This window comes from Dama dama, chromosome 7, assembly GCF_033118175.1.
Source record: "Dama dama isolate Ldn47 chromosome 7, ASM3311817v1, whole genome shotgun sequence".
NCBI lineage: Eukaryota > Metazoa > Chordata > Mammalia > Artiodactyla > Cervidae > Dama > Dama dama.
Genome location: NC_083687.1, coordinates 19,825,164 through 19,849,949, shown reverse-complemented (window position 1 = coordinate 19,849,949; position 24,786 = coordinate 19,825,164). Strand labels below are relative to the sequence as shown.

Genomic DNA, 24,786 nt, shown 5'->3' with positions numbered 1-24,786 from the left:
GGCCCTGCCCTCAGGGAGCTCCCTATGATAGAGGATGCTACTCCCACACCCATTCATTTAGTCCTCAGTGAGATTTCAGTCTGAGTCAACATCCTGCCCTCAAGGAGCCTGTAGTCTGATGGCAGACAAATACCATGTCACCCCTGCTGGAAAAGATGTGGCACCTACCCAGGGCAGAGATTGATATGCAAGATGAAAAAAGGGGCTGCCAGAGGGGTTCTCAGAAATATAGGCAGTCACCACCTGTGGGGAGCCTAAAGAGGGGGCTGGAGGGACACTCATCTCAGCATGCTTACGGAGAAACATGCAAAAACTATGAAGGGGCAGCAGTGCAGACTGAGATCCTAGAAGATGAGGGAAAAGGTGAAGGCTCAGGTCAGGTGGGCTGATCTAAGCCAAGATCTCAAATGCCTTTGGGGACTTAGTCTGGCCACACTTGTCTTTGCCAATGAGGAGGGCAGCCTGCACTGTCATTGGATCTTACATTCAATATAAAAACCACATACACACTGAAGGCCAAACAAAATCTCACTAAAGATTAAACTTGGCCCAAGGCCATGAGTTTGCAACCCCTGGGCATCAGGAAAGAATTCCTGATAGAAGAGAGGTTTGAGCCTGGTTTGGATAAAGAGGCTGACAGCCAAGTCCTGGCCACCAGGCTTGGGTTCTGTGTCTTCAGGGCCTCCTCCCACCCTTCCTGGGATGAGAGACTTGAGCTACTCTTCACCAGCTCACTTGCGACCAACAGGCCACAGCTGGTCGGCTGCCAATACTCCCAGTCTGTGATGGGGGTATCACCTTTCTTCGCAGAAATGTAATTCCCCTGTTAGGAGGAGCCTGTCTGACTCTTTAAATGAGCTGATCTGGAAGTTCTGGCTGGGTGGCCTTCCCTAAGAGCCTTACTTCTCTGAGCCTCATGTGTAAAATGGGATACTATTGCCCAGGTGCCCCCCCCGCCCCAAACAGTTAACTTTCCAGTGGACCTCAGTGGAGAGAGTCCTGCCCCATTCCCCACTCTCCCAGTCCCTTCCAGCAGAGATCTCAAAGACTTACAGAAGGGGAGGGGCCACCTCAGGCCTGGGGTCAGGTCTCCAAGTCCTGCACTTCCCCACTCCCCATCCCAGGTGGGGTCTCCTAGCTCTCTCCTGGGACCAAGGGTGCAGTCCCGGAGGGCAGCAGGAGGCTGCGGGAGGGGCCGAGGCGAGCACTCCTGGGGACAGGGGGCGAGGGACAGGGGACAGGTGACGGCGGTGTTCCAGGACCGGGGAGGGACGGCCTAATTATGGCGCGTTGGCCCAATGCCACTGAGAGCCGCGGAAGAGAGCGGCGGTAGGTAATTAGAGCGCATTAGCAGTGCCCCTGAAATACTGTAATTTCTCCGTGCGCTGCGGGTGTGTTGGAGGAGGTGAAGCGATGCGGGCTCGGCTCTGAGTCAGACTCCCGGAAGCCCGGGTGGGGACGCAGGGGACGGCAGAGGCTGCGGAGAAGGGACTCCTGCCCTGGGAGGCGCCGGCACTTTCCCCGGGCGAGGAGCCACCTGTCCCGGGGCTGCTGGCCGAGCTTCCCCACTTCCGAGGACACAGTGGGCGGGGCCTGGGGGCGGGGCAGCGAGGGCCGTGACCAGAGCCTCGTCCCGCCTCCAGGGGGCGCTCTTAGGTCCTGCGGCTCTTTCCCCAGCTTCGAGAGTCCGGTCCCCTGCACCCAGCCATGTGGCAGGCTCCCTGCACGCAGGTGGACTGAAGGAGATACTGATGCATCGCGCGAGGCAGAGGCCCCCTGAATTCGGTCAGAGGCAGGCCAGTGAGAGGAAAAAAAAGTTAGAAACATCAGGAAGGGAGTGGGAGAAGGGAGTTGAAGACGTGTGTTCCAGCAGAGTCCTGAAGTCAATTCTAGGGGAGCCAGAGGGGAGCGAGCAGGGGGCTGAGGCTGGGAGGGGAGTTTATTTATTAGCCAGATTAGCCAGTATTAATGGGGGAGCGGTGGTGGCCGGCGGCGGCCAGGGACATAGCTGGCATAGCTGGCATAGCTGCGGGGCCTCCCGCGGCGCGGGGCTCAGGCGGCTTCAAAGGGGCTTAAAGAGGCCCTTGGTGGCACTGCCACGGCCCCGCGGGGGAGGGCGTGGGCGCGGGCGTCGGGGGAGAAGGCTGCCATTGTGCACCGAGGGATTAGGGATCTGGCCTGGAAGGAATTTTAAACTGCTGCGAGCCGGCGCCCCAGGACTCACCTCCTTCACTGCTCCAGGAACAGGATGCACGCTCAGATGTTTACCTGCATTTCCATGTCTGTGTGTGTGTGTGTGTGTGGGGCGGGGGGGGGGGGGGGGTGTCCTCCTTCCCTCGGACTGGGGGCTTCTGGGGTTGTCAGCTTTGGCAAGTAACAATACAGGATGTCCAGTTATATTTGAATTGCAATACTTTTTTAAAGTGTAAGTATACCCCATGTGTTATATGGGATATACTTATACTAAACATTCGTTGTTTATCTGAAATTCAGATTTAACTGGACATCTTTTTTTTTTAACGTCTTGTATTTGTTTTTCTAGCAGCCCTAGAATCACTGAAATGTCTAGTCTGTGTCTGCAATAGATTGGGGGCTTCCTAAAAATTCAGTGGGGCTGTGTGTCTCTCTACCTTGGGACGGTAGGTTTCCTGAAGCCAGATGCTGTATTTCACCTTTCTGAATGGAGTTCTGATGGTAGAGAGTCTATTTCCATCACAGTAGAAGCTTCCTGAGGACAGAGGCTGAATTTCAGATCGGAACTTTGAGGTCAACGTTCTGTGCCTTTATCCCACTGCAGGTTCCTAAGGCGGGGTCTTCCTGACTCCTGGAGAGCAAGTCTGGTCTCCTTTTCTCCTCCCAGCACGTGGAGGCCCGTCCCCCTACTGGTGTAGCGTCCTGCCTACAGGGGGCGCTGGGGGCCCAGAGGACTGAACTGCAGCTGGATGGGTCGTTTCTTGGCATTTAGGGTTGCAGGTTCTCTAGAGCTGAAGGACCTGGGGGCTTGGAGGGTGGGTCCTCATTCTGTATGGCTCTCGAACTGGTCCTGACCTCCTGTCTCAGCAGAAGCTGTGCCCAGCGTGTGGGAGAATCTCCGAGTCTGGTTACCCACAGTTTTCTGCCAGGAAGGGGCAGAGTGGCCCTCAGTGCAGAATGGCCCTGCACCCTCCTCTCTCCCCATAACCACTGCCGCCAAGCCTCTGTCGTCCATCAGCCTCGCAAACCCCACCACCCAGCCTTTGCCTGTTCTGTCCTCTGTAGCAGCACCCTGTCTTCTGTCCTTGGGGACGGCTGATGGCTCACCACACCTCCTGGGTGCTCTGGCCTTCAGGATGGTAGGTATGGCGGTCTTGTGGTGAAAAGAGACCTCTGTCTCTGTCCTCACCAACGTGGGCCACAGGGGCCAGGGAGGGGACAAAGGTGCGGGTGGGGACAGATGGGAAGGTGGGGGGACTGTAGGTGGAGGGGAAACAAGAGGAAGCCTCTGCCACCCTCTCCTTCTCCTCCACCCCCACTGTCGCCCCTTCCCAAATCCCTTTGTGCCCCCCGGGGCCTCTGAACTCTTTTCCCTTGAAGCTCAGGGAAGCCCGGGAGAAGCCGTTTCCCACGGTCACAGCCTCAACCACCCCCACCCCCTGCTCCTTTGGCCGCAGCCACCTCAGCCTCTGCAGAGCCCAGCCTGGCCTGCTCGGTCTCTGCAGGGCCCCCTCCTTGATCCCGGGAGCCTGCTTCTGCGAGTGGCATCATCACCCCACTCCTCAGGCCGCCCAGTCATCAGGTCAGCAATTAGCTACTTCCTCCTGGCTGCATGAGGCCACCGAACGTCACAGTCCCTCCCCCTGCCAGCCGGCGGCGGCGGGAGGGCTGGGGGGTTCCCCCCACACTTTGTAGTCTGTGCCAAGTCCTGGCACGACCTTCTCCCCCCACAACCCCACCCCCTCCCCTTACCACAGTCTACGGAGTGCTGGGGTACTGAGCCTTTCATCTGGGGAGCCCGGAGCTCCCTGCGCTCCTGGCGGCGGGAGAAACCATGCTGCGGTCTCCTTCCGCCCCCACCCCACCCCGAGTCGCCCCATCCCATTGGGTAAGAACACGGCTGCTGTCCGGGTGGGGTGATGCCTGCTCAAGGGCACCGCAGCCCTGAGTTCCAGTGAGCGGGTCTGGGCCTGAGACTCAGGTGTGCCTGTCCCGAGTCGCAGGCAGTTTCCATCGGGCTCTCACCTGGGCTGGGGGCCCTGCCGAGGATGGCGGCGGTGACCTGGTAAGGGGGAAGCGGTGGGGCGGCCCCCTGTGGACACCCACACACGTGGGGGGCAGGCTCTTCTGAACCCCCCCAGCGGCTCACACACCAGGGCACACTCACAGATCCAGCCTGCAGCCATGCACTCGGGTGTTGCAGGCAGGCCAACCCCCCGGAGGTGCGCCGCACACGTCCTTCTCCAATGTGCACACGACCCAACCCACATCCTCACAGACAACAAGCTCACCACCGCAACCAAACGAAAACCGGAACCCTACAGAGGAGCCCAGGAGGGTGGGCTCAGAGACCATCTGCAGCCCCTCTCCCCCCACGGATCCTACCCCATGGGCCGGTGGTCTTCCTGGGGAAGGGTGGGAAGGGAATGCGCTGGGCAATGGGAGCAGCTGTGGTCTGAGTCTGGAGGTGGGGGCTGGGGATGGATTTCCAGAGAGAATAAGAAAGTTCCAACAAATATAAACAAATGTGTGGCATCTTAGGCAGATTGTCTAACTCCCTGGGGCATTGTCTAACTCCCTGGGGCCTCAGCGATTGCATCTGTAAGATGGGGCTGATGAGGAGCCTGTTTAAACTTGGTAGGGAAGTTTAAAGGAGGTGACTGGCTCAGAGAAGACCCCCCAGCCCACATGACTGTTGAGGAGACCCTCCCAGTGTCCTGTCTCTGGGTGGTGGGCTTGCCTACCAGAGCTGCCCTGGGGAGAGGAGCAGCCTTCATCCGGGGCCTTACCTGACCATGTGCTCACCGCTGACTTTCTCCACTTCCTGGGGTTCAGCCCTGGTCATGTGTTGGGGCTGATGGGGTGCTGCTCCGGATTGGCCTGAGGGCAGGGCCTGGGAGGGGCTGACTGACTGCCCCGCCCCTACTTGACTGGCTCAACAGGTAGCTAAGTGCTGGCTTCCAGCCCAGGGAGGGGATGAGTCAGCCAGCACTGCCCCATCCAGGCAAATGGGGTGCTGGGGATGGGAGCTTGGGTGGAGGGGCCTTCTAGGAACGTTCCTGGAAGAGGACCTGGGAACCATGCTGCTGCCTGGAGCCACCGCCTCGGCCTCGCGGACTGTACCCAGCTCAGGAAACAAGCTTATCCTTGCTTCTCACAGTCTTCCGCCCTCTTGACTCATGGGGCCGCCCCAGCTGGGAGCAGGGAGCCAGGCCTACAGCCATCTCGCTACCTTGCCACGTTTCTCAGCTCTTCCAGAAGGTTGTCCAAGCCATGGACACAGGGCACACATACCCACATGCTCTTGTACATGTGTCCACAGCCACATAAGCACAACCAGAGACAAGTTTCCACAAGCACTCTCACATACATACTCTCAGCCCTCCCTCACACTTATGCACACCCACATTGACACACAATTTCACACACACACTCACAGACACCACACACAAACTTGCAGTCATAATCACCATTGTGGGTTGAATTGTCCCCCTAAAAGATATGTTGATATCTTAGTCCCCAGTCCCTCCAAAGGTGTCTTTAGTTGGAAACAGAGTCTTTGTAGATGTAATCAAGATGAGATTTGACTGGATAAGGGTGGGCCCCTAATCCCAATGACTGGTGTCCTTTTAGGAGAGATTTGTAGACACAGAAATATGGAGACCCACAGGAAAGAAGGTCACATGATGATGGAGGCAGAGATTGGAGTGATGCGGCTCCAAGCTGAGGAACACCAAGGATTGCCTGCACCCACCAGAAGCCGGGAGAGAGGCACTGAACACTCTTTCTAGAGTTTCCAGAAGCAACCAGCCCTGCCAGCGTGGTGATTTTGGACTGTGACCTCTTATTTTTTTATTTTGGCTGCACTGAGCAGCTTGGGGGATCTTCGTTCCCCAACCAAGGATTGAACCCAGGCCCTTGGCAGTGAGAGTGTCAAGTCCTAACCACTGGGCCACCAGGGAATTCCCTGGCCTTCTTAATTATGAGAGAAAAAATGTCTGTTGTTTTAAGCCACCAAGTCTGTGGTAGTCTGTTATGGCTGCCCTAGGAAATGAACACAGTCATGCATACACACACTCACAGTCACACTCACAGGGACGAGGCAGGTGGAATCCCTCTTGGAGGCTGCTCTGTCTCCGTTCTCCTTCCCCTGACTGGTCCAGTGGATGCAAAAAAGTTCATGGCACCAGGCAAGAGATCAATAATTTTTCATCCGTCTTTTCCTCCCTGGAGTTCTTAACAAGGCACCCCCCTAAAATCTGTTCTCAAGAATGAGCAGCCATAGTTATATGCACCAAAAGACGTGTCTAAGGAGGCTGTGGTTGCTTTAATGCTATAAATTGAAAATCGGAAACAACCAAACATCCCTCCACAGAACAGATCAATCAGTTGCGGCATAGCTAGTCAGTGGGAGGCTACTCAGCTATGAAAAAGAAAGAACTAGTGTTGCAGAAACAACATGGATGACCCCCACAGACCTCATGTCCAATAAATTGGGCCAGACACAAAGAGTGAATGCCCCAGGAGTCCTTTTGCATGAGGTTCAAGAACAGGCAAAGCCAATCTGTGGTGAAATAAGTCAGAGTGGTCACCTCTCTCTTGGGGGGATGGTGTTGACTGGGAGGGGCTTGAGGGAGCCTCATAGGGGGCTGAAATACTCTGTGCTAGATCTGGGTGGTAGTGACATGGGCATACACACACGCACAAGTTCACCAAGTGATACCCTTCAGATTTGTCAATTTGAGGTATGAATCTTATGCCTCAATAAAAAAAAGTAAATTAAAAAACTGGGTTGGGACTTCCCTGGTGGTCCAGTGGCTAAGACTCCACACTCCCAAGGCAGGGGGGCAGGTCAGGTCAGGTCAGGGAACTAGATCCCACATGCTGCAACTAAGAGTTTGCAGAAAAAAAAAAAAAAAAGAGTTTGCAGGCTGCAACTAAAAGAAAAATATCCCTCGTACCGCAACTAAAGAACCCACATGCCACAATGAAGACTGAAGACCTCGCATACCGAAACTAAGACCCAGTGCAGCCAAATAAATAATTTTTTTTTTAAACTGGGTTTCCGGGAAGTGAATGACCAGAAGTCACTGCATAGGATAGCATCTTCTGGGGTGGGTGGCTGCAGAACCTTCCTTGTCCCCCTGTTGCACTGCTGTCCTTGGGCCTGGGGTCCCTTGTGTGGCTGACTTACCAGGATATTTGACTATAAACCTTGAGCCTGCGGAGGCCCTGGGGTATATCGACAGCCCAGACCCTCTGTGGCTGACCCATCTCTGGGTGGGAATGGGTGTGCAGAGATCCCACTGAAATCTGTTTCTCAGATTAAAGACCAAATGTGATTTCTTCTACAAAAATCCCACATTGAAGAAGAAGAGCTATCTTTTCATGTAGCTTTTGCTCTCTGCCAGGCATATAAAAAATATCTTTGGGGCGGGTGGCAGTGTTGTCATTTCACAGTCAAGAAAACGGAGGCTCTGAGATGCTGAGCACTTTCCCAAGGTCACACAGGAAGCTCAACAGGGGGGATTTGGCGTGATAGCTCCATCAGACTCGGGCTTCCTGGGGGCGTGATTGCGTCACCATCTGTGTGGGCTCTGGGGTCTCTGTGAAGGAGGGGTTTAGGGGAGGGTCTTGCCTTGAACCTGACTCACAGCACACACACTGCTCTCCTGGCGTGGCGGGAAGGGGCTGCTGCCCTGGCCTTTCTGCTGCTCCTCACCCTGGCTCTCACCTCTCAGCTCAGAGCTCTGCCCTTAGGGGTGCCAGAGGTGGGGATCATGGATCAGGGGGTGAAGGAGGAAGTAGGCAAGGGCATGGATCAGAAGAGCCTGTTCCTCTGGCAACTGTCCCAGAGTCAGTGCTAGAGTTCCCCATCCCTCACCCACTTCCTGGCATGGCCCACTGGGAGGAGACAGGACCACCCAGCTGAGCCAGGTCAGAGCCAGGCAGAATGGCCAGCCAGACCCTGCTCCTTGCCAGGAGGACCGGTTGGGAGAGGGGCGTCATTTAAGAATGTGCAGGAGGGCAGCATGCAGGGCGGCCCCCAGCACCACCCAGGACCTGCGCTTCTCACCCGCCCACGCCTTGCCAGCAGGAGTTGGGTCATATGATGGTGAGGAGGAGGCAGGTGTAACAGGAGCCGACATCCTCCTGGCCTGCCCTGTGACTATATTAAGGTCTGTACCTGGTTTCCCCTCTGCCCTGCCCCTAGGACTTCCCCTCCTCCCCCAGAGATCCTGCGTTGCAGATTAAGGAGTCATCCCTCCCCTTCATCCCATTGACCTGGGAAAGGGGCAGGAGCCTAATGAGGTCACTGCCAGTGGGTGGGGAAGTGGAGGCAGTAAATTTAGGTCGTAGGTGCTAATGAGCTGTAGGCGGGATCCACTTAGGGGGAGGCGGCCTGTTTGGAGGCCTTAGCACCCCTCACACTCAGTCATCTGCCCCTGCCGCCCACACCCATCACCCAGGGCTCACAAGGGCACACACAGAACCCCCTCAGTGAGACACGGTTTGTACGCTTCCAGGCCAATCACATGTAGCCTTGCACGTGTGCACCCCCGGGAGCGCATTACCACCCTTCTAACCCCAATCAGGTGCTTACGTCTGCATACCCAACCAGGCACGTAGGCACCCATGTGTTCCTGCAGTCCCAAGTGCTCAATGTGCACCCCCACCCCTGTTCACCATTTCTCTGAAACCCCCAGAGCCTGTGGCTGAAGCAGAGGAGCCCTGGGACTATGGGGATGTGGGGAGCACAGTCTGGGGGTGCAGGGCATTTGTATCCCCAGGCTAGAACTAAAGCGTAAGTCTGCCTGCACCCACAATGGGCCTCACCACCCCTGGTGTGAGAGGCCAGAAGCCCCAGGAAGCCCTGACTTCTGCCCAGGGAGAGGGCAGAGGGCAGAGGGCAGGGCAGGGATTATTAATAAACTCGCTCCTGACTGGGAAGGCCTGTGCAGAGACCCAGCCTCAAGCCAATCGGAACAGAACTTTCCAGGAATGCCACCCCAAAGCAAGCCTTCCTCTGACTCCAGGATTATTTCCCAGCCCTGACTTCATCCTTTTGGTGTGTGTGGGGCTCCCGCCAGGCTCCCCTGGCTCTGCCTCGCCGGCCTGCTGTCACCTGGCAGCTGACATCTGCCTTGGCTGCCACCAGAGGAGGTCACAGCATGTGGGTGATGGGCCTGGGATTAGAATGGCTTCCTCTGCACCCAGTCCTGCTCCTCCCTGCTCCCCCAAACCGAGGCCCGCCAAGGCCTCTGTGTGGGGAGCGCGGGAGGACCCCTGCCTTGCCACCCACTCGCAATGCTGCCCTAGTACCCCATTCTGAGCAGGGAGGAGCCCTGAAGGCAGAGAGCCCGGGGCCAGCTTCCTGGCCTTGTGACCTTGGGCAAGCAGAATGTGACTTGTCTGTGGCTCATCATCATCATTTCTAAAATGAAGACAATAATGCCCTCCCAAAGGTCACTGTGAGGCTAAGGAATGTGTGATGGCTGGTGTAGAGTAGCGAGGGCTGTGTGTGTGTAGAGGGATGTACAGGAGTATAAAGGAAGCGGATTTGTGTCCTTGCTTCTATCACTACTTCCATTCCCATCTCCATTGCCACCACCTCCATCACCACCACCTCCATCTCCTTCCCACCATCACTTCCCCTATCATAAAATCTCTTCCACTGGGCTTCCCTGGTGGTCCAGTGGTTAAGAATCCAGCTACCAATGCAGGAGACATGAATTCGATCCCTGGCCCAGGAAGATCCCACATGCCACAGAGCAGCTAAGCCCATGTGCCATAACTACTAAGCCCCTGAGTGCTCTAGAGTCCAAAAGCCTCAACTACTGAAGCCCATGCATTCTAGAGCTCACACTCAGAAACAAGAGAAGCCACCGCAGTGAGAAGCCTGTGCACCACAACTAGAGAGTAGTCCCCACTTGCTGCAACTAGAGAAAGCCTGTGCGCAGCACCAAAGACCCAGTGCAGCCAAAAATAAACAAATTAACTTAAAATATCACTGTCATCATTTTCAGCCGCCCATCACACTGCTCTCCTCGCCAATACTTCCATCTCCACCACCATGCTATGACCACCCCATCGTTCCAGGAACAATTCTTCAACACCTACTATGTTAGAGATTAGTTCTGCCCAGGGTCCCACGCATTGGGAATAGCCTATATCTCTCACTTCCCTCAAGCTCTGACCCAGAACCCATCTCTTCCAGGAACCGTTCCTTAGTCTATCCTGCATTACCCTGATGACTTCTGTACATCATGGCTCAGCTTCATCTGTCCCCTCCTAATTGATGTGTGTGTGTGTGCCTGTGTTCTCACACCCACACTGTTTAGGCTGGTTTCTGAAGTCAGCCTCCACTCAGATAACCTACACAGAGCATGGTGGGTAGGTCCCCACTCTGGTGGGGACCCTTTGGGTCCTACTCCTGGCTCTGACACTTTCTAGCTGTGGGACCTGGGACAAGTTATGTTTGTCTTCTCAACTGTAAATTGGATTTAATAATACCATATCTCTGAGACTTCCCTGACAGTCCAGTGGTTAAGACTTCATGCTCCCAAAGCAGGGAGGGCGGGTTTGATTCCTGGCTAGGGAACTAAGATCCCACATGCCATACAATGTGGCCAAATAATAATAATAATAATAATACCATGTCTCATAGAGTCGTGGTGAGGGGTCTCTGAGATGTTGTGTATACAGCATTTAGAGCAGAAGCATGCACACAGCAAGTCCTCAGTAAACACTAGTTATTGCTGTTGTTGTTAGTCCTTCCAGCCAATACTTAACACAGGACTTTGTGCTGTCAGTGAAAATAACTATATTACTGGATACTTTCTGACTTTCCAATAAGAACATCTTGGGAGGGAAGGAAGAGTTGCACCTTTCTGAGAACTGCCCCCGCCTCACCTGCTACCAGAAAGTTCCTGAGCTTGCTGGGTAAAGGGTGGGCAGTGGGTTGGGAAGGACCATGCAGGAAGCCAGGCAGAGTTGGTTTTGTCTCCTGACTTCACCAGCCATGGCCAAGTGGTCAGTTATCCCCCTCAAGCCTCAGTTTTTCTCACAGGTGGAGTGGATTGCCATGCAGGGCCACTGTGAGGTTATCATTTTTATCTTTTTTTTTTTTTTAATTTGTTTGGCTGCACGGGGTCTTAGTTGTGGCATGCAGGCTCTTTGATCTTTGTTGTGTCTTGCAGGATCTAGTTCCCTGAGCAGGGATCAAACCCAAGCCCCCTACGCTGGGACTGTGGAGTCTTAGCCACTGGACCACCCAGCAGGTCCCCATCTCTGTCTACCTTGAGCACAAGCACCACAGACCGCTCTAGATGGAACTCGGGGCCGGTATACCCAACGGACAACCCTGGCAGAGCCTGCTTCAACGAGCAGGTCGGAGAAGATGCTGAGTGATGACGTCAAGTGTTCAGAAAAGCCAAACGGCCCGGGAGAGTTCCAGGGGAAACCTTAATAGTGGTTGATTTGAGCGAGGCCCAGCTTGGCCCGACCTGAAAAAAACACACTGTGGTCTGATCTGGGTTCCTGGAGCGGGGTGGGGGACAAAGGGGAGGAGGGCCAAGAGGCCCCCAACCACAGGCCTGGGAGGGCCGCTGGGTGCTCAGACTTGCACGTGCACCGTGGTGTGGTCCGTGGGGGTGGGGAGGGGCCGCTGGGACACGGCGGGCGGGGGTGGCCTGGGGTTTTCTGGGGTCCCTGGCACATTGACATCCACACAGCTGCAGCCACCTGAGGACTGCCCCGGCCCTGGCCATGAACCCCCAGGGAATAAACAGGGCCAGCAGCCGGCTGACTGGTGTGTATTCTCGGCCCCCACAATGTAAACTCCCAGGACATATTTATGTTGTGTGGGCCCAGCCCCAGCCCCCTGCCCAGCTCAGAGGGGTCACGCCACGCCAGACACATCACACGTACAGGAAAACTGGATGAGGAGAGAGAGGGGCTGGGAAAGTCAGGGGCACAGCAAGCGACAAGGACCAGAGACAGCTGGAACTGGGCAGCCAGAGGGAGCATTGAAGAGGGGGGAAGGGCGAGCGAGAGCTTTCACGGAGTCAGGTCGTGTCCTGTTCCTCGAACTGCAGATCAGAATCCTAGCACAGCCCTGGCCCGGCTGGTGACCTAGGTCACTCTGTGGTCTTCCAGGGCCATTCTTGGCCCCGGACTCCAGGGTCATAGAGCCTAGAGCTCTGTCCAACCCACAACCGGCCTGAGACTTGGACTGCTACGCTTTTCTTTGGTTCACCTTTTCCCTACGCTCTGCCAGGAACCATGCCAATTCTCCTGGGTGTGTTATCTCACTTGAGCCTTAACACCTGCCCAGGAGCCGGAGCTACTGTTGCCCTCCTGACCCTGTAGAGGGTCAGAGGGTTAAATAAGTGACCAGAGGTGATGAACAGCCTGGAACAGCCCGGGCTGGGGTTGCAACCTGGATTGCTGACCAGAGCATCTCTGCTCTTAAGAGCCATGTGTGGCCAGCCACTGGCCTTAAGGGCAAAGAGATGCCCTCAAGAGTCATGTGGAATCCAGAGCTCTTGAGTCCTGGGTCAACTTTCTTTCCACTGGACCAGAAACAGGTGGTGAGGAGACAGAGCCCTCCTCTCACAGAGCCCAGGTCTCAGGGGGGACACAGTCTGGCCTCAGGGAGTCCCAGTCCAGATTCCAGGGCTCCCCAGTGATAAGGGAAGCCCCTGACCATGGGAAATGGCTGACCGACCACAGCACTGGGGAGGCAGGTGGAGCCAGAGGGCTTCAGACAGCCGGAGTCAGTGTGGGAAGGCTTCCTGAGGGAGCGGGCTGGCGGCCCCTTTAGGAAGCAGGAGTTGGGCAAGTGACGGGCAGCGTTTGGTGGCCAGAGATGCATTCCCACACTGCCCGGATTAGGAAGCAAGGCTCAGCTCTGCTCCCGGCACCGCCCCCCTCCCAGGGTAGGACTACCATCCCAGCGCTGCTCAGCCCGCCTGGGAGGGGCGGGAGGAATAGAGCCATGTGACAAACATTCAGCTGGGAGCAGTGCACGTCTCAGGAATGACACCCAGGGAAGGCTATTTTAATCTGGAAAGTTGCCTGCTCCTCCTGCCCACCCCGAAATAACCAGGCTGCTGAAGGAAACTGCAGCATCGTGGGCTGCCTCCAAGCCTAGTGGAGCACTCCAGCCCCCGCACCCCATGGTGGCCAGCCTCCCTCCTCAGATGGAACCCTCCCCTGCTGGGGCTGCATCTCCTCCCTCAGACTGGGGGCTTCCCCAGGGCAGAGGCCATGTCTCTCATCAGACTAGGAGCTCCTGGAGTACAAAGATTGCATCTCCCCACTCAGACTGAGGGCTTTGCTAGTAGCTCAGCTGGTAAAGCTCAGCTGCAGTGAGCTTCTCTGGTAGCTCAGCTGCAATGCAGGAGATCCTAGATGGATTCCTGGGTCAGGAAAATCCCCTGGAGAAGGGATAGGCTACCCACTCCAATATTCTTGGGCTTCTTTGGTGGCTCAGACGGTAAAGAATCTGCCTGCAATGCAGGAGACCTGGGTTCAATGCCTGGGTTGGGAAGATCCCCTGGAGGAGGACATGGCAACCTACAGTATTCTTGCCTGGAGAATCCCCACGAACAGAGGAGCCTGGCAGGTTACAGTCAGTGAGTTTGCAAAGAGTCAGACATGACTGAGCAGCTAAGCACAGCGCTCAGACCGGGAACACCTCAGAATATCCAGACCTTGGAGTCTGCTTCCCTGGGGGACTCGAGGGCAGGAGGGTGCTAGGCAGCCGTTTCTCCCGAGCTGAATTACGGAGAATGCCCTTGTGGTGGTGAAACCAGACCTCCCTCCCTCTGGGGCCACAAGTACTCCTGGCTGGGGGGCGCACTCGGGGCCCAGGCCATGCCCAGCAGAGCCAGGCTGCCCTGCTGCGGGCCACATGGCCTGCTGACAGGAGGGTTCACATGTCTCAGCACCAGCCAGACACCTGCTGCCTCCTGCCTCCCAAAATAGGAAAGCGCTGGCCTTCTCCCGTTACCCGCTGGTGCCCCACTGCCCTTGTCCTCGGAATGGGGCTCTCACTCCCCGCCCTGCCCCTCCATGGAGGATATGGAGGGGGTCGACCTCCCAACCCTGACTGTTCTTGATGTTGAGTGACTGGGCATGGCCAAAGGGTCGGGGGTTGCTCTGTTCCTGAGCTGGGTACCAAATGGCGAGGGGGCTTCTTGTATGGAACCGGTGTCCACTGGTCCTGTTAAGAGTAACCCCCAGCCTTCTCTTCTCCCCAGCATCCAACACTAACCTGGCATGGTTTGTGGGCTGGGGGCGTGGTTGTTGACTCAAGTAATATCATTAACTACTGCTTATTAAGGGCTGAGAAACTGAAGTTCGGAATTTGAGAAAATGACTCCTCTCAATAGCCTACCCTTCTTTCATTTCGCAAACAACCATATTTTTAAAAGACTTTTTTTTTATGTCGACTATTTTTTTGAAGTCTTTATAGAATTTGTTATAATATGGCTTCTGTTTTATGTTCTGACCAGGAAGCATGTTGGATCTTAGCTCCCTGACCAGGGATTGAACCTGATCCCCTTGAACTGGAAGATGAAATTTTAACCACTGGACCACCAGGAAAGTCCCGCAAACATTTTTTTTTTTTTTTTTGGAAACACCCATTTTTAACTGAGCACTTGCTATGTCCCAGGCACTGCTCCCCATTAGCTATTGTGTTTAATCCTCACCACACACTTACATACTTAGAGGCGTATGTAGTAGTTGCAGTGAAAGTCACTCAGTCGTGTCTGACTCTTTGTGATCCTATGGACTATATACAGTGCATGGAATTCTCCAGGCCAGAACACTGGAGTGGGTAGCCTTTCCCTTCTCCAGGGGATCTTCCCAACCCAGGGATTGAACCCAGGTCTCCTGCATTGTAGGCAGCTTCTTTACCAGCTGAGCCGCAAGGGAAGCCCAATAGTTGTACTATTTAACTATAGAGGAAATGAGCCCCAGAGAGGTTGAGTTATTTGCCAGAGGTCACATAGCAAGAAAGTAGTAATGTTGGTATTCAAATTCAGGTTTGTACAATGTTTTCTTTTTCTTTTTTAATTTTTTTTGGGGGATTTTTTTGTGGGAAACTTTAAACATTTAAACAAGTAGAGAGAATGGTACAATGACCCTACAAGCATCCATTACCAAGATAGAACAGTGGACATTTTGCCAGATTTCTTTCTTCTTTTTTGGAACTGAAATATTTGAAAGTAAATTATTGACATTATGACATGTCACCTCTACTCACTTGAGAATACATTTCTCAAGTGAAGTGAAGTGAAAGTCACTCAGTCATGTCTGATTCTTTGTGACCCCATGGACTATACTATTCATGGAATTCTCCAGGCCAGAATACTGGAGTGGGTAGTCTTTTCCTTCTCCAGGTGATCATCCCAACCCAGGGATCAAACCCAGGTCTCCTGCATTGCAGATTCTTTACCAGCTGAGCCACCAGGGAAGCCCAAGAATACTGGAATGGGAAGCCTATCCCTTCTCCCATGGATCTTCTTGATCCAGGAATCGAACTGGGGTCTCTTGCATTGCAGGCGGATTCTTTACCAACTGAGCTATCAGGGAAGCCCACATCTCTCAAAAATTAACCCAATTTTCTATATGAACCTGCAAGCCATTCTTATACTGAAAAAAACAAACAATTTCCTATAATTATCTAACACACAGGACAAGTTCAGCTCCCCCAGATTGAACGTGGTCTTCCCTGCATCTTATCACTCAACTGCAGTACTGCTGAGCAATGGGTGGATAGTCTAGGCAGAGCTTGGTCAGCCTCTATCCATTAGTTTCACTGGGGACACAGTTCCTTCCTTCTCTTTTCCCTGTTGCTGGGGGCAAGGTTTCTAGACAGGAGAATAACAGGGGCCTGAGGGACGTTGGTGGAAGCTTTGGGGAGGCTCAGGGGACCTCTGTCTGTGTCTCCTGGAGTGGGGACCACAAAGTGAAGTGGGTGTCCTGAGGAGCCAAGAGAAACCGTGAACTGACCCTAGGGAACCTCAGTGGGGGCTCTGGTGCACTCACCCTCCTGCCAGGGGATGGGCCGTCCCAACCCACGGGCGCCTCCGGCCTGGAAGCCCCTCCCACACAGGTCCCTTGTCCATCCTGCACCCACAGACCAAACAGCTCAGTGGCCTTCCAGCCAAAACAGGATCTGGAGGAAGGTCCGCTTATCGGCTTCCCCTGTTCTCTCACCCCGAGGACCTCTCTTTGAGTCTGTCAGCATCTGGGTTGAGGGAAGGGGTTGGTGGGACAGGGCAAAGTCGCCCCCGGGGTCCACTCCTACACATGGTGAGGAATGCTTCTTAGCAGGAATTCTGGGAGAGGCTGGGCCCCACAGGCGACAATGAAGGGGCCTGCCTGCCAGTGACCAGCGGGGACACAGGTCTGTAGGTTCCCTTCCTGCTCCGTGAGGGTCCTATCCTTTGTCCTGAGGGTGGTTGGGGAGGACTCTGACCTAAGGCAGGAGATGGTGACCTCTTGGCCTTCACTCCCTGGATGCGGATGGAGGTGTTCAAGGCCGAGTCAGACGGCCCTGAAGGGGGACAGGGGCTGTGTCTCTCTGCTCAGTCTGGAGGCTGCCGGAGGACAGGGGCTCTATTTCCCCCACTCTGCTGGAGTAGAGTATTCCAGACGGCAGGGCTGTGCCTCCCTCCTCAGAATGAGGTCCCTGAGGCTGGGTCAATGCTGAAGTCATCATACCTCCAGGGGCCCAGAGTGATGCCATCTCTGAGGACCCTCAGCGGCTCATTGCTCAGGAACCCGAGCTGGGCTGAGGAATGAGTTGGCCTCAGCTTGCAGCAGGGAACAAAAGTGGAATGGCCTGGTAGTGAAGCCCACTACCTGGTGGGTTCTAGAATCTGCTTCCTCTCCTGGTTTTGGGTGTAGCTGCTCCACGTGGAGGCAGGGGATCTAGGAGAGGCCTCCCGTGGGCTCCTTCCTTCTCTAGAGCACCCCGGCTACCCCTCTTGTGAGACATTCCCAGCCTATGCAGGCTTTAGGGTGGGGGGCTCAGGAGCCAGGAGGCAGGTCCCAAGCGGCCCTCAGCAGGCTCTTTTCCTGTTTGTTATTGGCATTGCCGGGTCTTAGCTATGGCACGCAGGATCTTCATTGCCCCATGCGGGCTCTCAGTGGTGGCGTACAGGATCTAGCTCCCCGAGCAGAGATTGAACCCGGGCCCCCTGCATTCGGAGTGTGGAGTCCTAGCCATTGGACCACGAGGGAAGTCCCCTCAGCAGGCTCTTGATGGAGCTCCTTCCCCTGCTTCCCCTGGCCCAGCTAGGACTGAGCAGGAGCTGGAGCCAGAGGAGAGAAAGGGCTCAGCCTTGGGGGCTCAAGGGATGGGGAGGACAGGCTCCTGGGAAAGCAGGGACCAAGGCTGTCAGAGAAGTTGAGGGCAGGGGTGGGGGAGAGGGGTGAGGATGGAAAGGAGGTGGGTGGGAGGAGGAGAGGGCCTTCAGGGGTTCCCTGTGGGCCAAAGCCGAGGCCAAAGTTGGCCCGCCTTCTTCACCCTGGCCCCAAGGCTTGGTCCCAGGAGGGTCTCCTTAAGGAGGCTGCCTGACTGCAGGGTCCTCTCTCCCTTCTCCCCAGATCCCCGTGTCTGTACCGCCACGCAGCACTCAGCTCTGCCCCCAGGGCCCCGGCCTGTCTCCCAGGGGCCAGGACACTGCAGGCTGATCCTCTTGGTCTCTTCCAAAACACCTGCCAGTGGGCCCTGCATACAACAGGCACTTTAAATAGAGTCAGCGGCTGATGGCTCCAAGCTGATCACGGCTCTAGTCTGACCTGAGCCAAGGGCTCAGAGAAGTGACCCCCTTTAAAAAAATTTTTTTATTCATTTATTTTGGCTGTGCTGGGTCTTCATGGCTCTGCAGGCTTTTCTCTAGTTGTGACGAGAAGAGGCTATTCTCTAGTTGCGGTGCATGGGCTTCTCATTGCGGTGGCCTCTCTTGTTGCAGAGCGCGGGCTCCAGGGCACACATGCTTCAGGAGTTGCGTCTCCCGGGCTCTAGAGCTGAGGCTCAGTAGCTGTGGTACTTGGGTTTAGATGCTCCGCGGCCCTTGGGATCTTCCCAGGTCAGGGGTTTAACCCGTGTCTCCTGCACTGGCAGGCGGATTCTTTACCGCTGAGCCACCGGGGAGCCCTGAGAAGCGACACTTTATCTGCACGTCCTTCCTCAGGAGGCCTCTGTCAGGACCAGCCACCCTGTCCCCTTGGTGGTCACTCAGCAGTGCGCGAATACAGCAGGGGAGGCCGATGCTTAGACTCCCGTCCCGGGGTTTGAGAGGGGACAGGCGCCCCAGTCTGCGGGGGGACACAGCCCTGCCTCAGGGAGCCATAGTCTACGGGAGAGCATGGCCTCTACCTCAGGGGACACCTGCGGCTTTAGGTGCGACTCAATATCAAAGCAACATTGAGGTTGGGGGAGGAGGCGTGACCCAGGGCTCCCACGTTGACTTTCCCCAAGTTCCTGACAGACAGGGCCTGGGTGATGTCAGCTCCCACTTTAGACCCTTGTGGGCTTATTTTCACCACTCAGAGCTGATGACAGGAATGCCCGGGGCCTCTTGAGCCCTTGGAGGTGTTCTGCGGAAGAGGAAAGCCCCACACCCAGCGCACACAAACGCTTGCCATTCACACACTTTGCCCGCCCATTATATCAGGTGAATCTCATATCACCACCCAGTCTAACTCAGTGCCATCTTATTTTTTAAATATTTCTTTATTTTTTGCTGTGTTGGGTCTTAGTTTTTGGCACCTGGGCTCAGGATTTGCCGTATGGGCTCAGCTGGCCGGCGGCATGTGGGATCTTAGTTCCCTGACTAGGGATTGAACCCACGTGCCCTGCATTGGAAGGCAGATTCCCACTGGACCACCTGGGACTTCCCCGGCCCCATTTTATGGATGAGAAAACTGAGACTCAGAATCTTGAGAGAATATCCAAAGCCCATACCTAGGAAGTGACAGAGGGCCAGGTCTGTTTGCCTTCAAACTGATGCTTGTTTCAGGACTTCAGCTCGGAAGTGGGTAGCCCCTCGGTTCACTTCCAGCCCCACCCACCCGTCCCTCAGCTTGTATGGTCCCTCTGGGGAGTGTGTGGATTGGCTGTGAAATTTCTGAAGGCCTGAGCCTTGCAGCCTTTGGGGAAGTGCCCTGTGGATCCTTGGGGAGACCAGAGGGAGGGATGTGAGACACGTCAGGGGAGGAAGGAAGAAGGAGCTTTACAACCCATCATTGTGCAATGGGTGGGGGCTGCTTGGAGGAACGAAGGAAACAATCTCAGTAAATAGCAACGGGCTCTAGGACCAAGAAGGCTCTGCAAACCCTGACGGGCTCTGCAAACCACAACAGGTCCTGCAAATGCTGACAGGGTCTGCAAACACTGACAAATTCTGTGTTGAGGGGCCCCACAATGGCAATGGGAATGAGGAACATTATGGAGGAGAAGACTCTGGGCTCCAGAGACCCTGGGGCCCACTTGCCTTAGATGCGAAGGCAGGTGCTTGGTTTCGGACAGTGGCTCGGCCTCTGTGGGGGAGCCCTGGAGGGGGACACCCAAGCCACCTCCCCTCCTCCATGGCCCTCACCCGTGCCTCTGTCCAGTGCCCCCCAGCTTAGCAGGCTGCGGAGGTGCCAGGGCAGGAGAGCCATGACTGGCGGAGTCCGGGGGCACCGGGGGAAGGATGTCCCAGGTGGAAGCCGCACCAGCTGGGAGATGGGGTAGTCTAGTCCCAGGTGGCCGTGGGGCCGGCTGGAAGGCCTGTCTTCCCTCAGTCATGGCCCCCTCTGAGCTCCTGAGCGTCTCAGCCCTTGTACTCAGCCCCAGGAACAGGGGAGGGAGTGGGGCGAGCGGCAAGCTTTTCCGAATGGAAAATGATGAAATCTTTCTGGAAAGCCGACTTTCCCAGGCTCTTGTGGGTACAGCTGACAAGGGGAAACCCGAGCCCTGTGGGCAGGCAGGGGGTCGGGCAGCAGGGGATCTGAGGCGCCTCTCTATGACAAGGTCCTGGGAAGCTGCTCCAGAGCCGTGGAGGGCCTGCTGCCTGGGGGCCGCCCTGGTGGGGGCAGGGAGTGGGCGGCTGAGTTATGCTTCGGTCCTTGGTCCCCCCACAGTCTATGCCCAGCCCAGCAACCAGAGGGATGCTGTGACAACGAAGTCAGTTCCCATTTCTCCTCTGAATCAAGGCCAAAGTGCGTACTGTGACTGACACGGCCTCATGTGATTCCATCCTCCTACCACTCTGCCCCCTACTCATTTTCCTCTAGCTCCCTATTCCTCAGATTTCTAGACACGTGCCTGCCTCTGGACCTTTGCACTGCCCACACCCTCTGCCTGGATGCTTTTTCCCTCAGACATCCACAAGGCTCACCCCTTTACTTCCTTTGACTCTCACCGTCTCAGTAGTCATGAAAGTGAAAGTCACTCAGTTGTGTCTGACTCTTTGCAGTAAGGTATAGTCCATGGAATTCTCCAGACCAGAATACTGGCATGGGTAGCCATTCCCTTCTCCAGGGGATCTTCCCAACCCAGGGATCGAACCCAAGTCTCCCGCATTGCAGGCAGATTCTTTACCAGCTGAGCTACCAGGGAAGCCCTCGTAAAGCCCCAGGAAGCTTTTCCTGACCATCTGTTTAATACTGCAGGCTACCCTTCCCACTCCAGCACCTACACCCTTCCTCCTATATTACCTTGCTGTTGTTAAGCCACTAAGTCGTGTCCAGGTCTTTTGCAACTCCACGGACTGTAGCTCACCAGGCTCCTCTGTCCATGGGATTTCCCAGGCAAGAATACTGGAATGGTTTACCATTTCCTTCTCCAGGGCATCTTTCCGACCCAGGGATCGAACCTGTGTCTCTTGCATTGGCAGGCGGATTCTTTATCCCTGAGCCACCAGAGAAGCCCTACCATGCTTTATTTTCCTTCAAATATCCTCATATTACTTTCTCTACTCTATTTGTAGTAGGTGGAAGAGTGGTCCCCCAAAAGATATGTCTTTATCCAAACCCCTTGAACCTGCAAATATAACTGTAGTGGGTTGAAGAGTGTCCCCCCAAATCACTGACCTCAGAATGTGTGTGACTTGATTTAGAAATCTTTGCAGATATGCTCAAATTACAGCTCTTAAGATGAGATAGTCCTGGATTTGGGGTGGCACTTAGTCCAATACTAGTGTCCTTATAAGAAGAGGAGAAAACAGAGACAGGGGAGAAAGGCATGTAAAGATGGAAGTGGTCTTTGGAAGGGCACTGCCAGAAGCTAAGAAGCTCCAAGGATTGCCAGGCACCATTGGAAGAGGCCCGATTCTCTCCTCCTGGAGTCCGTGAAGGGAGTGTGGCCCTGCCAACACCTTGATTTCAGACTTTTAGTTTCCAGAACTGTGTGGGAATACATTTCTGATGTTTTAAGCCACCAAGTTTGGGGTAATTTGTTATGGCAGCCACAGGAAATGAATGCAGCACTCTATAATTTACTTATTTATTTTGTTTATTATCTATAAACACACTCCCTCTCCTCCAATCTGGACTCCAAGAAGACAAGGATTTTGTTTATTTTGCTCACTGATAGAGCCTCAGTGACTAGCACAGCGCCTGGCCCGCAGCCGGTGCTCAGTAAATAGCTGTCAAGGGGCTGCATGAATAAGTCAGGGGAAAGCCAGGAGGGGTGGGGTGGGAATCAGGAGTCTTCAGGGACCCACATGGCTGCCCAGCGTCTGGGCCTGCTAAGACCAGCTAAGGACAGCTAAGGACAGCTGCAAAGGACACCTGGAAGATGAGAAGAGGGGGACCTGGGGTCCCCTAGGACAGTGAGATGAGCAGAGCCTGTCCTGTCCCACGATTCAGCCCCCTCAAGCTTGGTTCCACCCAGAGCCTTCATGGGGTGGGTTTCTGCAAGGAATAGGTACCCTCCCCTCACATCCTGCAACAAGGAGACCCACCTTCAGACACCTCGACAGTTGGTACAGAGGGGCCCAGGCCCTCCCCACCTCCCTGAGCAGCCTCATTTGACCCCAGCCCTTCCTCCTGCAGTCCAGGCCTCTGGGGCCCACTGTGGGCAGAGCACTGGGGAAAGTTGTCATCTAGGAGCCGATGGGAGAGAGTCCCATGGGCAGGGGTGGGGCCTCATCCATCTCTAACTGCCGGCGTCTCCATCAGGCCCCTGGGCTCTGTCCTGACTTTCTCAACACTGGTGAATTCCCACCTCTCTGAGATGGATTAAAGATGGCCAGAGATTTTTCGCTTTTTCTACCATCAAGAGGTAGATACTGGGGGTTCCCTGGTGGACCAGTGGCTAAGACTACGCACTCCCAATGTAGGAGGCCTGGGTTCAGAGCCTGGTCAGGATCTAGATTCTGCATGATGCAACTAAAGGTTCTCATGCTACAGCTAAAGATCTCGCGTGTCCCAGCGAAGACCCAGTATAGCTGAATACATTAAAAAATTGAAGGAAAAAAAAAGAAAGGTAGAGTCTACTTTCTCTCTCCTTGAACCTGACTTGGCCCTGTGACTTGCTTTGATGGAAAAAATGCAGCAGAAGTGAAATTGTGCCAGTTCCAAGCTTAGCGCTTGAAGGCCCTAGCCGTTCCCCTCTCTTCTTTTCTCCCTCCCTCCCACTCAGCCCCCGCCATTCTGGAGGGAAGTCTGGGGTATTCTGCAGGAGAGAGAGGCCCTAGAGGATGAGATACTAGGTGGAAGAGAGAGGAGGCATGGAGCCCTAAGATTGTGATAGAAGCTACTCGGACCTTCCAGCTGAATACAGCTGGTCAAGTGACCTAGTCCCAGGTAAGACTTGCAGGACAGCCAGGACCACACCCAGAATCGTGAAAAATTAAGAAACCATTGTTACTTAGGCTACTATGTTGAGGGGCTGATTTGTTTGCAGCCATAAAAACCTTGGGGAGCTCTGTCTCTGAGATCCCTCTGACTACAGCCTGGTAGGATTTGGGGGCACCCTAGGGGTATGTATGGAGAGAAACATACCTCACACTCCATAGACACAAAGTCTTGAGCTGGAAGGACTTCATCAATTCTAGAATTCTGAATGTCCAGGGAGGCCATGCCAAACCCCTTTTCAGCTCCTCTCCACAGCACCTCCCATTAGAAAGGTTCCCTCCAAGCTCGCTGGTCTTGGCTCAGCTTCGGCTCCAGCCCAGGACTGTAGGACCTGGGCAGAGGGTAGGGGGCAAAGCCAGTGAAAGTGTCTGGAGTAGCTGGCAGTGCTCCCTCTCTATGTGGCCCCATCTGTGTGGCCCCTGCCAAGGCTGCAGGCTAGACAGGCCAAGCACAGGACCTCATGTATCTCCCCGCCTGCAGGGCAGGCACGTCCCAGCTTAGAACCTTCTTTCTCTCCTGCAGAGGGTGACCACGAAGTTACCACCCCAGGGTCCAAACCCCCAAACCCTAGCTCAGTGGGAGATGCTCCATATGACCTCGAGCAATTTGCCACCCTATCTCCCAAGAGGAAGACTAGAAACCTCCTCAGGGCCAGCTCTGCCATCCCTGCCATCGTAGGATTCTCCTGTAGAGTGTAGAGAGCTCAGCCTGGTGTTCTGTGATGACCTAGAGGGGTGAGATGGGGGGTGGGTCAGAGGGAGATCCAAGAGAGGGGATATATGTATACATATAGCTGATTCTGCAAGTGGAGGCCACCTGTGGGCCTGTCCTGATCCTGTTCTGAGCCCTTGGGCCTCTCCTGAGCCCACCTGCCCGTTCTGTGCCCTGCAGGCCTGCTTTCTGCACCTGTGATGTGGGCCTGGGAGAGACGCATGCTTGGCCTGCATGTGACGCGGAGTGGAGTGGCTGCGTGCAAAGTGAAGCGGTGCTGAGGACTCTCCCGGGTAAACATCCTTTCTCCACCACAGCGTGAACATGGATGGTCCTCCCTTGTGCGGTGGACAATGGTCACCTTGTGCGAGGGAGAAGGAAGAGAGGGTACTTGTCATTGCTAATTTGGGCAGGGCCCCAAAGAGGCTCAGGAAGGGCCAAGCCACGGGGGGCCGGGATAGCCCTTGCCAATGTCTGGAGCTGGTGGGGTAGACGGGAGGGCGCTGGGGGTGTGGCCCCGGAAAAGAGCAAGACGCTGAGCAGGGGGAAGGTGGAAGAGCCCGACCGAGCTGCTGCCAGAGAAATGAAGTGAGGTCGGCTGGCTGGGCAGGAAGCAAGTGCTTGCGGAGAGGCTGGGCAGGGGGCCGCCAGCAGCCAGGCACTTAGGGGGAGATTCTGGCTGCAGTTCCAGGCAGAACAGACTGAGCTTCCTTCCAGGCCTAGGCCCCCTGGCGAGGGAAGCTGTTCAGAAGCTAAGCCAGACTGGTCCTTGAGCTGGACAGAGCAGGGCTCCGAAACCGAGTACTTAGAACTCGCCTGCTTCCACACCGGGGGGAGTGGGGGTGGGGGGGGAGGTGGTGGCAAGCTTTGAGCTTTCCCTGGCTGTAGGAAAGTATTTTTCACATTCTCAAAAGCTGGCCCTGCAGGCAGCTACTGATGCGGCTGAAGGCAGGAAGGTGAAGGTCCGTGAGGGACACCGGGGTCCAAGCTCCTCTAGGCCCCACGCTTCTCCAA

At 55.3% G+C, this 24,786-nt stretch overlaps 1 protein-coding gene across 1 annotated transcript; it reads right to left on the bottom strand.

Moving 5' to 3' along the window:
• Positions 1–1,347: 1,347 nt before the first annotated feature.
• Positions 1,348–20,008, bottom strand: LOC133059237 (uncharacterized). The gene is made up of 7 exons (XM_061146243.1): positions 19,818–20,008; positions 18,354–18,534; positions 17,837–17,944; positions 14,015–14,099; positions 4,219–4,464; positions 2,631–2,728; positions 1,348–1,776 (listed from the first exon to the last, which is right to left on the bottom strand). Exons 1-7 carry the CDS (start codon positions 20,006–20,008, stop codon positions 1,348–1,350), a joined length of 1,338 nt encoding a protein of 445 aa, XP_061002226.1.
• Positions 20,009–24,786: the final 4,778 nt, after the last annotated feature.

Bases quoted from the DNA above. Each gene is read 5' to 3' on its own strand.
- LOC133059237 (XM_061146243.1), bottom strand. From the start codon at position 20,008: ATGACTGAGGGAAGACAGGCCTTCCAGCCGGCCCCACGGCCACCTGGG. The intron at 18,535-19,817 runs GTGAGGGCCATG...GTCCCCCCGCAG, and splicing joins GGCACTGGACAGAGGCACGG to ACTGGGGCGCCTGTCCCCTC. The intron at 14,100-17,836 runs GTACAGACACGG...TGTGGCCCGCAG, and splicing joins GAGCTGAGTGCTGCGTGGCG to CAGGGCAGCCTGGCTCTGCT.